Raw genomic sequence first — 12,417 nt, 5'->3', positions numbered from 1 at the left:
CATCGCACCCCCCCGGACCTGCGGGGGCGTCAGTGACCGAAGGACCAGGACCACGGGACCACGTGGCGCAGGAACCTGGAGTCCGCGCCGCATGGGGGGGGGGGCGCACGGCTCTCGGGGTGCCGGCAGCGCGGAGGGCAAGGCGCGTTGTGTTTCTGCAGCTCAAAGAGAAGCCCCGACACAGCCCCACAGAAGCAGCCGCACCTGACGGAGGCCGGTGCACTCGGCCAAGGCCCAGACGACGGGCTGCTGGTCACGCACGTCAACCAGACCCAGGACTTACTGGTAAAGCCCGCTGGGTCTCGGGTCATGGCGGGGGGAGCTCCGGGTGTCTCCCTTCTCCCCACGGGGTCCCGAGGCCGAAACAAGGCGAATTGAGCGTTCATCACTAAACCCCCTGCCCGTAGAAATGCCCTCTGTGCTGCTGGTAGGAACAGTACAGGCTTCTCGGCACGTCAGCGATTAGGCAGAGCGTGTGAAGACCCCGTTCACGCCACCAGAGCCGAAGGCTAAGAATTTAGTCCCCAAGTTCCCCCTCCTGAGATATCCGTCTCTCCTAGGATCCCCTAAAACCTAGATCTAAAACTCGGTTTCAGGAAGTGCCGTTAAGGCAAGACGATGGCAGGAGAATTGGCCTCTAGCCTGACCGGGGCTGCGGGTTCAGGCCGACGCCCCCGTGTAGACAGGCGGTGCTCCCCAGCCCCCCGCGGGTGAGCAGATTGTCCAAACCCCGGAATTCTACGCTAGAAACGACTCTCCTCGCCAGGGAGCGGGCCTGACCCTCACCTTCTACCTAATCTACAGCGGAGTTCGAGCAGCGAACCTTTGCAATGCTGATCAGCCAAAAACAATGCAGTGTTAATGCGGACAGTTAAACAGCCAGGGCGATCGTCGTGTCGCACTCAAGTGCGTGGCCCTTGTGGGGAAGCGTGTGTCATTGAAAGGAGACGCGCAAACGTCAGCACCGCGGAGATTTCGAAGGGTCGGCGGTTGACGCCACGTCTGGATTTCAGCTGCGTTCACATAAACCCATGCGTTCCCAGGGGAGCGGGGAGGGAGCACCCCAACACAGGGCTTGCTGGGCTCCGTGTCAGGCACATTCTTCGGTGCATAATCACTTGGCTCTACAGTCAGCGTCTGAAATGTGCCTCGTAGTGGATCTTCAGATATTAAAGAATGCAGAATCCACTGTCCGAAACACGATAGAGCATTCGCAGCGGGAGCAAAATGGGAGAAAGGCGTATTACGAGTCCGCCTCGCCGCGGTGTTAGCAGCCAGGGAGGTGGCCGAGCCCTAAAAACGAGGAGAGAGGGATACCTAGTGTCGGCACAGTGTGTGGCAGTGTGTCCCCGAGTGGACTGGGCGTGGTGTTTGCCGGGCTGCTCAGGGGCGGACGCGAGAGCTCTCTCTCCGGTCGATTCTCTCTGTCCTTCATGAGTAGTCACGGTCGGGCGCCACTTTAGAGACCATCTATGGTGGTCGCCAGCATGACCCCGGCTTCTCTGTTTGGTGTGGGATCCCCACCCCAGCACCGAGCCAGCCGTGTGACTTTGGGCAAATTACTGAAATTCTCTCTGCGACGGCTTCCTGGTCAGCGACACGCGGGGTCAGTGAGGGAACCTGCCTTTTGGAATTAACCGCGTTAATTGGTGGGAAGTGCCCGACACCTACTACGGGCTCTGGGAGTGTTCGCCGGAATGACCGGCGTTTTCCACACCTGAACGCGCGCCAGCCCCCTTCCGAACGGGCGGGAGCAGGCCTGGGGCGAGGAGCTCACGGCGCGTCAGCGTCTGGCTGGAGCGGAGCCGCGGCTTCTCGGGAACGGGTTCGCGTGGAATGTCGCAGGTGAGGAAGGAGAGATCGTGACGGTGGCCAGCGAGACGGTGCCCGCCCTGCAGACCCCGCCCCACGCCCCCGCCTGGGCCGCGGCTCGGAGAGGCCCCCGCCGCCCGCCGGCCACCTGTCCCCGCCGCGGCTCCTTCGCTCACGGGGCGGCTCGCTTCCCAGGCTCCGCCCCCGCCTCCCTTCCTCCTGCGCCGTCCGTCCGTCCGCCCGCGCCAGCCCGCGGCCCCGGAGAAGGCCGGAGCATGTCCGTCTCGCTCACGCGCAGTTCCAGCACCAGGGACAGCGCCCGGCCCACGGCCAGGCCTAGAGACGCCGGTGGGGCTCGGAGGGGCCGGGGCCTCCGGGAGCGGCCTCGGAGCCCCAGGTCAGCACTCGCCGCCCTCTGGCGCCCGGGAAGCATCTCCGCTGTCCAGTGGCTGCCGTGAAGGACGCTCACTCCACCACCAAGGCCACCGCCCACACCCCGAGCTTAGCGCTGTGACGCAGCTGTCACCAGGTCCGCGTGAGGCGGTGTGGTCCGTCTCGCGGCCAGATAGACGCCTGTGGTGGCCTGGGGATTCCTCCCTTAAAACTGTCACCCGCCGCTCCCGCCTCTGACCTCTGGATGGACAAGACGAACCCATTCCTTCTTCCTTTGGTCAGCGAGTGTTCGTCGGGGGGCCTCGGACTGTTGGGAGGCGGGGGCAGAGTTCCTCCGCCGGCCACAGCACGCAGAACGCAGGCGTGGACGAAATGAAGGCCACTCAAATGAGGACAGAGGGCAGCTGACCCGCGCACACTGCGGCAAGGGCGGCGGCCGCGGTGCCTTGTGCCGGGCAGGGACCCGGCGGCCGGCGGGGGGCGGGCAAGCTGGACGGGAAGGGCCCGGCGTGCTCTGGAGAGGCCGCTGGAGGCGGGGGCCGGGGCCCCTGCCTGGGAGCAGGACGTCCTGTGGGGGGGGAGGGCGCTTTTGGTGTCTTCTGCTTGTCCTCTCGAAACAGGACACAAAATGGGGAAACTGGCGTCGCTGACCGAGCGCCCACCGTCCGAGGCCGCAGCCGCCGCGGAGACGGTGGCGTGCCCCCCACCCCGGGCGGGTTGTCGCCGAGGTCGCGTGGTCATGTCCGGTTGCGCCGTCGTACGTTTGTACAACAAGGCGGGCCGTGGCGAGTGAGCCGTGACTTGTCCGGCCGCGTGTGGGGGATGAGGCGAGAGAGGGAAATGGGCTACCGGCCAGAGCGCGGGCGTCCGCGTCCAGCTGTGCCCCGGCAAGGCGAGGTCTCGGGCCGACCGCCTTCAGGCCGCCCGCGTGGAGAGAACCGGGGCGTCCTCGGCCCGGCCCCCTCTCCCCGCAGTCCTCCGACTGACCTCGGCTTCCGTCTCGCAGAGGCTGCAGGACGAGGCCCCGCCGTCGGCCGGCGGGGATTCTCAAGACTGGCTTGCAACTCACAGTCTCAAGTGTAAGAAACTCACGTTGGCCGACCTGATACGCCAGGGCGCAACCGTGCTGTAAGTCTGGGGCCTCCCCCTCCGCCCCCCGGGGCCGCAGGGCCGCCCCCACCGGGCCGGAGGGACCCCTCACGAGGCTCCGCTTCTCCAGGGAGGAAGGCAGCAACGTCACGAAGAAAACGCACCTCCCCACCCACGCCGTCCGCCAGTTCGAATCAGCGCTTTCTGAGTAAGTGCGTTTCTTGGCGGCGGCCTCAAAAACGACGTTGGCGGCCTGTGTTCCAACAGCCGTCCGTGACCTCGGGCACCTTTCTTCCCCCTTCCAGCCCCGGTTTCCTGCTTTTTCAAATAAGGAGCTGGGGGCGCATTTTCCTCAGCCCCCTACAATCCGCGGCCCCTTCGGGGTAAACACGTAACTGCCCCCCGCCCCGCACCCAGCCTCATTTGATGTAGAATGGTTAAGAGCGACCACTTTCCACGGCCAGCGGGTCGGGTTCCTGCTCTCGTAAGTGCGCGTCAGAAGGGGCCGGCGCCCGGCCCAGGTTCTGAGATCGCGTGCGCACGCCGCATCCCAGCCGGGAACCGGATCCGTGATGGCCGTGCGCCGGAGGTTCTACAAAGGTGGGGTGACGCTCAGGTGGCTAACAGTTACGGACGCATCAGGGACTCTGCTGGAGCTGGCCGCAGCTCTCACTCGGGCCTCGCACCAACTCGAACTAGGGCGCTCCTCCGCAGTTCGCCGAAAGTCAGTGGCCGAATGACCAATATCTCAAAGTTATCGAAACATTTCAACTGTAACTTCTATGACCATTTTTATTGGGCTGGTCGGTTTTCATTGCGAATCCAGCCTTTTAAGGAATGTTCCCACTTAATCGGTCATTTGGCAAACTTATCGTCAAGAGATGGGCTCTCGGCAAGCTGACCTGTGGCAAATTGACCCGGATGGAGTCCCATGAAGATCTTCGTATTGGGGGTGATGAACCTGGGGCTCAGAGAGGTTCCCGCACCTGCCCGAGGTCGCACGGCGTGTCAGGGGCAGAGCTAGGTCTCGCGACAAGCACGCCTCAGTACGGGGCTCGGAGCCCGCCCTTCCTCACACGCGCCCCCCACGGCCCCGGGCTGTCCCAGCCCAGGGCCCCCCTTCCCTGCCCCGGGGCCCCAGGGCCCGCTGGCCCGAATTTGAGAAGAGCGAGAGTCTCCTTCCTCCTTCCTTGCGACCCCCGCCCCACGGACCTGCCCTCGCCCGGAGGCCGCCCCTCGTCCCTCCGGCGCGGCGTCCGGCATCCTGTGCCTGGCGTCACCGTCACCGGAGGGCGGCGTCTCGGCCTGGTCCCCGTCACAGCCCCTTCGGTCCTCGCCCCGGCCGCGGGACACGTTCGGGTTCTCTTTGCTGGGTTTTGCCTCGTACTCTCCCGATGCCTTAGACACATTAAAAAAAAAAAAAATCCCGCGCATGCCTTCCCTCCACACACGTGGCCGCCACTCAGGGACAGAGCCGGCCTCGGGCGACGCGTCCTTCTCGTGTTTTGACAGGGCTCTTGAACTCTATCGACGGAGAATCCAGTGGCTCGGAGAAGACAGCAGACAGGTAAGCCACACGGAGCCCCAGCCTGTCCCCTCTGGCTCGCTGCCCCGCCCGTCGGAGCCCGCGACGGACAGACCGCCGATCGCAGTGGCTCGGACCGCCGATCGCGGTGGCTCAGACCGCCGATCAAAGTGGCTTCAGCTAAGAAAAAAGGGGGGGAGGAGATTTTGTGACCTACATAAATGAAAAACTGAGAAGCCCAGGCGCAGCTGTGCGCAGGGACTCGATGATGTCGTCTCTGCCTCTAGGCTCGGCTCCCCTTGGGTTGATTCTGTTCTCGGGGAGGCTGTGCCCCTCGGCTCAGGAAGATGGTCAGCAGCAGCTCTAAGGCTTATGTGTCTCCAGCTAGAGTGACAGGTCGAAAGGGGCCTCACCTGCCTTCCCAGGTCTGGACGAGGCCATTCGCCATCGCCAGGCTGGCTGGCACGGGAGCAGCTGCTCACTCCTGGGGAAAGGGGGCCACTGGGTGGGCCCCCCAAAACCTCGTGGGCTGACCGGCCGCACACGACTTTTCTTGAAAGCTTGGTTCAATGTCCTCCTCGGCCCCGAGAGGCGGAAGAGCGGCCGCGGTGGAATGAATGGCGGATTCACTCTCGGTCACTTTTGCTTCGGCCGACGGACGCGTGCTCCAGCGAGCGCTTTACCCCGCTCGCCGTTGGCTTCCCCCTGCCGCGTTTTCTGGAGAGATTCTGGTCCTCACGGCTGGGGAGGGAGGTCGCCAGGGAAGCCGCCCAGTGTGTGACATGAGGCTCCGAGTCGTCTGGCCGCGGGCGCCAGCGGCGAGGAGGCCGCCACACCGGGGTGGGGGCCGAGGCCACGGGAAGACGGGGCGCGTGCCGCCCAGGGCTCCTCCGACGTTAGGGAGCAGCCGCAGCCCGGGGCGGGGGGCAGGGGGCGTCTTGTTCAGGCGCAGATTCCAACGAGGCGGGGGGCGCAGGGCTGCGGGCCCACCTGACGAGCTCCCAGGGATGGCGCCGCCGTCAGTCCGGGCCCGAGCGACACCCACAGGAACGGGTCCCAGGGGCGAGGGGGACGGTCCGTCTGGCCCAGGAGATTGAGGAGGACCGGCCGTGAGTGGAGGGCAAGGCGGGAGAAGGTGCCGTCCGGGAAGGGCCCGTGTGCCCACGCGTCCACCTGGGTCACCTGGTGCCCCGTGCCGCTCAGAGTTCCAGGGAGGCGACAGCTTCGGTCTGGCTGTTGGGTTTCTCAGGAGCGAGGCCGCCGACCGCCTCGGTCAGTGTGGGTTTAGAGGAGACAGGCGGCGAGGGCCCGGCGTGAGAGGGCGACGGAGAAGCGTCAGGCGAGGGAGCACGGCCCGGGAGGGGCCGATGGCCCAGGCCACGGCAACGGCGGAAGCCAGGGCCCCGTTGGGCGAGGGCAGACCCAGCCGCGCCGGGCCGCGGGCGCTGGCACGGGACGCCGTCGCAGGGAAAGGCAGAGGGCGTGGGCGCGGGGGCGGGCGGGCCGGCGGGTCCTGCGTGGGCAGACGGCAGGGCAGGGACTCTGCGGTTTGTCTCCCCGTTTCCTCCGTGAAACGGGAGCCCAGATCCGTCGTCGAGAGGGCGCGGAGAGGGAGCCCTGTCCGCGTGAGGGGTGCCGCACCCGCCTCAGGGCGGGAGGGTGAACGGGACAGGAAAACCGGGTGTCCGATGACGCCGGGTGTGAGGCAGGGAGCCCCGGACCGGAGCAAGGATCCCGGCTCCCAGGGCAGCTCCCAGGGCAGCTCGGGCGGGAGGGACAGTTGCACGGGATCCGGCAGCATCGCCGGACGCGGCCACAGGTGTCAGAGACGGAGCCGGAAACCCCAGACACCACCAGGGCGGCCGGCGGGCTCAGCACCTCCGCGTTTGATCGCAGAGCAGGCGGAAAACACTCCCGGCCACAGAGACACGAAACGAGGGGTGCCCCTGTGCGGACGCCCCCCGCCCCCGCCTCTCACGTCCACCCCCCAGACGCCCCGTAGCGCGCGCACGCGCATTCACGGGAGAAGCCGGTGACCGCGAAGGAGGGAAGACCGGCGGGCGGGCACCCTTCCTCCCCGGTGCCCGGGCCTGGACCCAGCGCGCGGCCGCCACGCGGGCCGCTGACCCCCGGGCCCCCTGCCGTTGCAGACATTCGGCCTGGTCAAGGGGGCCCGCGTCGGCCTCGTCATCGACGGCTCAGCCGTCCGCAGCGGCCCGCAGAGAGAGGAGTTCCAGAAGGACGTGGAGGTGAGTCCTCGGGGCGCGGGGAGGGGCCTGGAACCACCGTGCTCACCCCCCCAAACCCAGGGCACTGGCTTTGTTTGTAACAAGTGGAAGGTGTTTCTTAGGAAGAACAGTTCACACTCAATTAGCACCTGCAGTGAAATCTGTTGAGTTCCAGGAAAACCCAACCTAGAGCTCCTGGCGTTGTCACCAAATGGTCCCTACTAAGCGGCCTTGTGTCAAGCCTCCCCCCCCCCCCCCCCCCCCCCCCCCCCCGCCTATCCCGAGGCCTCCGGAGTGTCCATGGCAGAGACGCTGAGAACCACAGTCACATGACCACTCGGGTCCCGGCCGCCTCCGCCAGTCCTGGGCTCTGTGGCCGCGTTCCCACGCCCCTCCGAGCCTTAGCCGCCTCGTCTGTGAAGTGGGGGTGGGGACCAGGGGAGGAGGGGGCTCCATGCAAGTCGGCGCTCCGTCCGAGGTCTGGCCGAGGGAAACGGCCCGTCTCCCGTGGAGTGACACAGGGCCGTTTTCCCGGGGGGACCCCAGAGCTTCGGAGGGGGCCCTCCCAGCCACGGCCGGTTCAGAGGCTCCGGGGGGCTCGGCGGGTTGGGGTAGCCTGGCTCGTCCCCTGCCTGGCCTGGGCGGTGTCAGGGGACGGCTGTCCGGGCGGTCTCCTCCTGGGATGGGCCCCAGGCTCACGTGGGTGGCGGGCGGCTGAAATTTCCCGCCGGGGGAGGAAGAGGGGCCATCATCTCGCCGTCCAGCAGGCTGGCTCGTGGCCCCTGCCCGGAGGGAAACCGCCGTCCCCGGCCGCTGCCCTCCGTTCCCGGGTGCCACCGTCAAGGGACCAGCCACAGCACCCGCTGGGATGGGTGGCCAAGGCACGCACCCCGCCCACAGCCCCACCCACGTGCCGCGCAGCCCCGCACGGTGCCCGGGAGAGGAGGCGCCTGTGGGCAGCGGGGCCTGCAATCCCCCAGGTCCGGCCGCCTATCCGCAGGCCGAGAGCCCACGTCCGGCCCCCAGCACACGCAGGACTGCATGGCCGGCCTGGACGGGCAGCCCGGCGCTGGGGGCCGGCCGTGGCCGGGGAGGTGGAGCCAGGCTCCGCTCCGCGTGGGCCCTGGCCCTGGGCGCCCGCGACGATGCCCCTCTGTCCCCCAGCGCCTCGTGGACGAGCAGCTGAGCCGCAAGCAGACGCTGTACGCCCTGTGCTTCGGCGCCGCCGCCCGCGCCCTCTGGCCCGACCCCGTGGACGTCAGCGCCTCCGTGTGAGTGGCCCCGGCCTGGCCAGGGCGCTTCCCCGTCCGTCCGTCCGCCTCCCACGCTCTGGTGCCTTCGCCGCGTGATGGAAGGCCCCCTCGGGCGAGCGCGAAGCGACCGCTCGCAAACGCGGACGCCCCGGCGGGAAGGTCCACCTGACGGGACGAGGCCACCACGGGGCTCCGTGTCGCCCAGCAAACCGGCCAAGGCGGGCGCCTCAGGGCCAACGTGATCCGTGCTCGCCTTGGGAAAGTCAAACGGCGAGAGGCAGGGAAGGCGGAGGCCGCCCTGTCTGCTTCCGCCGCGGGCCACCGCCAGGCGCCTGCACGCTCACCCTCCTCCCTCCGAGCAGAGGGAGCGCGGGGGGCAGCGCGTGCCAGGGCGTCGGGCTTTGCACCTCGGCTCGAATGCCACCCTCCCTCCCTCAGCGCTCGCGGGCGCACCTCACCCCGCTCAGCGGCTGCTCAGAACGCAGCTTGGGTTTTTCATGTAGGGGCGGGTGGGGGGGACGGGGGAGGAGGAGGCTGTGTGAGAACGTCTCCTTGCTCGTGCCGGTGATCACACATTTTTCTCCCGTGAAGGGAATGTCCTCGTTAGGGGCCATGCTAGGGGCCGTCTTATTTAATACTCTTGCCAACACTTGGAGCAGGATTTTGATCCCCATTTTGCAGGTGGGGCTCAGGTTAGGGAATGTGCCCCGTACAGCGGAGCCGGGCTTGGCTTCCGAAGCCCAGAGCACAGTCCGGGAAGCCCAGGGGCCTGGCCTGGGGTGCGGACCCTCACCCAGTGCCAGCTGTGAAGAGAGGGCAGACGAGGGCCCAGTTCCGCAGCCCCGGCTCCGAGTCCCCGCTGGGACAGTTCCTGGGTGGCCTTGGCCTGTCTTTCAATTCTCTCGTGAGCAGAATGAGGCCAAGGACACCCACCCCTCGCTGAGTGGTGAGGATGCAAACGCATAACAGTGTGTCCACCTTAGTGACGCCCCAGATCCCCGGGGCGTCAGGCTGGAAGTGACCATGAGACCATCTAGCCGAGAGTTCCTCAGCTTCAGTCCAACCTGGACTTTCCTTGTGGTTTTTTTCACATCTCTGCCACGTGTGCTGTTATCGATTTTTCTGTGTATCAGTCCTATTGTTGAAGGACTCTCTCTATCGATACCGTGATGGGGAAGCCTCTGTCACTTGCCATAACTAGGAAGTAGCCAAAAAATAACTACCGTGAGAGCAAACGAAGCAATAAAACCCCAGCTTGAAACCTGCTGAGTCGAGAAGGCGCTGGGCTTGAATTTGTCCTCTTTTTGTTTGGAGTAGTGAGAGAGAGACTTCTAGAAACAGGCCGAGGTGCGTTTGTTTGTTTCGGTCAGACTGGAAGGGACTTGGAGGGAGCGGACGCCCACGAGGAGGCGTCTGAGCAGGAAGCGCTGTGCTGAGTCCCTTCTGCCTCCTCGAGCATCACGTCCTCACGGGCACAGCCGCTCAGCCCCCGGACGCCGGCCCTTAGAGCCCCTCTTAGGGTCAGGGGTTGACGCCAGGCTTCAGGCTGAGGTCCGCCTCCCGGGAGAGCTGGGAGCGAGGCAGGCACGGGGGGAAGAGGGGACTCAGGCCCAGGTCCCCTGGTAGCAGAGCTGCTGGACTGAGCATAGCGCCTTGGCAAGTCCTCACACTGAGACTCGGAATAAAGGCGCCACCTGGGAAATAGCGCCGGGCCGCCCTGAGCTTGCGTTCGCCCCGGGCCTGGCCCCCACAGGGCGCTGAGATCGGATGGCTCTTGTCCCTGTTTGTCCCCACAGCCTCCAGGAACTCAAGCTCTGGGTGAATCAGCTGCGGCCGGAGGGAGGCAGCAACCTGCTCCGAGCCCTGAAGAAAGTCTTCGCGCTGCGGGGGCTCAATTCTCTGCTGGTCGTCCTGGGGAGCTGGTAGGTCCCCGCCCCTGAGCGGGCAACAGACTAGCGGCCCGACGGGGCCGGAGCGCCAAACTGCTCACAGTCGCTTGACGGGGCCACCGCGTGCACGGCCGCCCGTCCGCGGGCGAAGAGCAGGGCCGCCCGGCGGTCCCCTCTGCCCTGCCCCTCACGCAGGTGGCCCGGGACACCGCGGCCAGTCGGACTCGGCCGCGTTCCCTGGGCATCGCCCTTTTGCTCCGGGGCACGTTCTCCTCCATCTTCTCTCCAGCCCGGACCAGCCCGCCGAGATCCTGTCCAGCTACATCCAGCAGTCCACTGTGGGCAGGGACCTCCTCACCCACATCGTCACCTACAAATGCGACGACCAGGTGCCCCCCGTAAGTGCCCGAGAGTCCCCGAGGCTTCCGCTGGGTCGGCCATAGTGAGCGGGGCCAGCCTGGGAGGCCCCTGCGTGGGCCGGGGCGCGACTCTCCTTGAGCCCAGCTCCCCCTTGGGAAGGCCGGAGGCGGAGGGCGGCGGGAGGCTTGGTCAAGGAGAAAGTCCGGGGGTCAGCCTTGCCCGGGCCGGGGCTGACCCTGCCCCCGGCCCTGCAGGCTGTCCTGAAGAACCTCGCCGAGGCCGTCGGGGGCTGCTACCACTGCTACAGCCTGGACCCCGAGGTGAGCTTGCTGCCCCCCCCGCCCCCGCCCCCCGCCAGCCGCCTCCGCGGTTCACCCCGGCGTCGGGGCCAGGACCCAGCCGGCTGCGCCCCACGCTCGGTGGGCGGACACGGCGCAGTCAGAATGGACGGGTGTGGAGATCAGGGGCGCGCAGTCACGAGAGAGCCCCGGTCAGCGCGCGTGATGAGCTGCAGACGCGCCCGGAGCCTGGAGCCGTCCTGAATCCCAGCGGGTGCACTGGCGAGTCTCCGTCCAGCCCGCCCCGCGCCCCCCGGGGCTCTGAGTCCGAATCAGCCGCCCCTTGGCGTGCCGAGGGGGGCCCTGACCGCACAGCCAGCTCCGCACCAGCCCCCCGCCCCCCGTCAGCGTCTTTGTCCCAGTGGGTAAACGATAGCTCCGCGCACCCCGTGCCCACAGCGGAGGTGGCGGTTAGCAGCCGTGTGCGGATCCGTCGGGGGGATCGGACTCCAGCCGTCCGCTCCGCTGATCGGCCGCGTCGGGCCTGCTCACCGTGCACGGCCGCAAGTAAACGCGTATTCGCATCTCACACGTTCAAATGTCACAAAGTCGAGCGTTTCACAGAAGAGTGCCGAGATCGGGCAACGTGCTTCTAGGTAAACGCCCACTTTCGTTACCTTTCGTTTTCTAGGCCGGGTAGGGGTCCCAGGCCGCGGAGGCCAGGGAGTGCAGTAAACGAAGGCACGTGGCTGGCTTAAGGGGCATTTCACGCCTGTGGCCCCCTCGGCTTGTCTGTCCTCTGTCCGCTCCTGGCGGAGGCGTCCGTACCCCGTGGGTCACCGTCCTCTTTGCTGCAAGAAGGAAAAAACTCAGCGGGCTCCGACGGGCTCAGCGAGCGTGGCAGGGTGGCAGGCAGCAGGGCGACGCGACCGGGGCGCCTCCCGCGCCGGCTGACGGCGGCTCCCCAGGAGCGGGACCCCAGCGTGGCCCGGTCTTCCGATTTTTCAAGACGAGGCAGGAACCTGGGTGATTTCGTGCACGCGATGTCTTTTAAAAGCTCGAGGCGACGTTCACAGGGGGCGAGGTTGGCCACTTCGGAGCGAGCAGCCGGCGGTGTCGTGCGGCCGCCTCCCCCGTCTAGTTCCCAAACACGCTGGCCACCCCCGTGCCGGGCAAGCGGCCACCCCCGTTCCGTCCGCGCCCCGGCTCCCGGCTCCCCCAACCTGCTTTCTGCCTGTGGAGTTACTCAGCCTGGACATTCCCCTCGAACGGAATCGTAAACGTTTCGCGTCTTTCTTGTCTCACGTCGCATCGTGTGTTCGAGGTCTGTCTCATGTTGTCACGGGAAGCAGCACTCCATCCTTTTTCGTGGGTGAATAATATTCCGTCTTCCGGGTACGCCACCTTTTGTTTATCCGTTCATCGGCCGATGGACGTTTGGGCCGTTTCCACCTTTTGGCCGTCACGGGCGGCCGTGAATATCGGTGCACAGCGTCCGCGCCCCTGTGGCCAGGTACTCGGGGCGGGTCCCTGGGAGTGGCAAGGCTCTGCCGTGGAGCGATCCTGTCTACCTTAGGAGGAGCCCCGCGC

The 12,417-nt window shown here is 66.7% G+C and overlaps 1 protein-coding gene across 3 annotated transcripts in view; it reads left to right on the top strand.

Moving 5' to 3' along the window:
• The window catches only part of VWA3A (von Willebrand factor A domain containing 3A), a 39,653-nt gene that overhangs the window by 4,691 nt on the left and 22,545 nt on the right, over positions 1 to 12,417 (top strand). For all 3 annotated transcript variants that reach the window (XM_036225955.1, XM_036225954.1, XM_036225956.1), the window contains exons 4-12: positions 162 to 285; positions 3,212 to 3,333; positions 3,425 to 3,502; positions 4,807 to 4,861; positions 6,970 to 7,068; positions 8,212 to 8,318; positions 10,097 to 10,222; positions 10,479 to 10,587; positions 10,804 to 10,869. In XM_036225955.1, the coding sequence (XP_036081848.1) occupies positions 162 to 285; positions 3,212 to 3,333; positions 3,425 to 3,502; positions 4,807 to 4,861; positions 6,970 to 7,068; positions 8,212 to 8,318; positions 10,097 to 10,222; positions 10,479 to 10,587; positions 10,804 to 10,869 (886 nt within the window). The remainder of the gene's footprint in view (positions 1 to 161; positions 286 to 3,211; positions 3,334 to 3,424; positions 3,503 to 4,806; positions 4,862 to 6,969; positions 7,069 to 8,211; positions 8,319 to 10,096; positions 10,223 to 10,478; positions 10,588 to 10,803; positions 10,870 to 12,417) is intronic.

Source organism: Rousettus aegyptiacus, unplaced genomic scaffold (assembly GCF_014176215.1).
Source record: "Rousettus aegyptiacus isolate mRouAeg1 unplaced genomic scaffold, mRouAeg1.p scaffold_m13_p_8, whole genome shotgun sequence".
Lineage (NCBI taxonomy): Eukaryota > Metazoa > Chordata > Mammalia > Chiroptera > Pteropodidae > Rousettus > Rousettus aegyptiacus.
The sequence above is the reverse complement of the archived record's forward strand: the minus strand, read 5'-3'. Positions and strand labels throughout refer to the sequence as shown.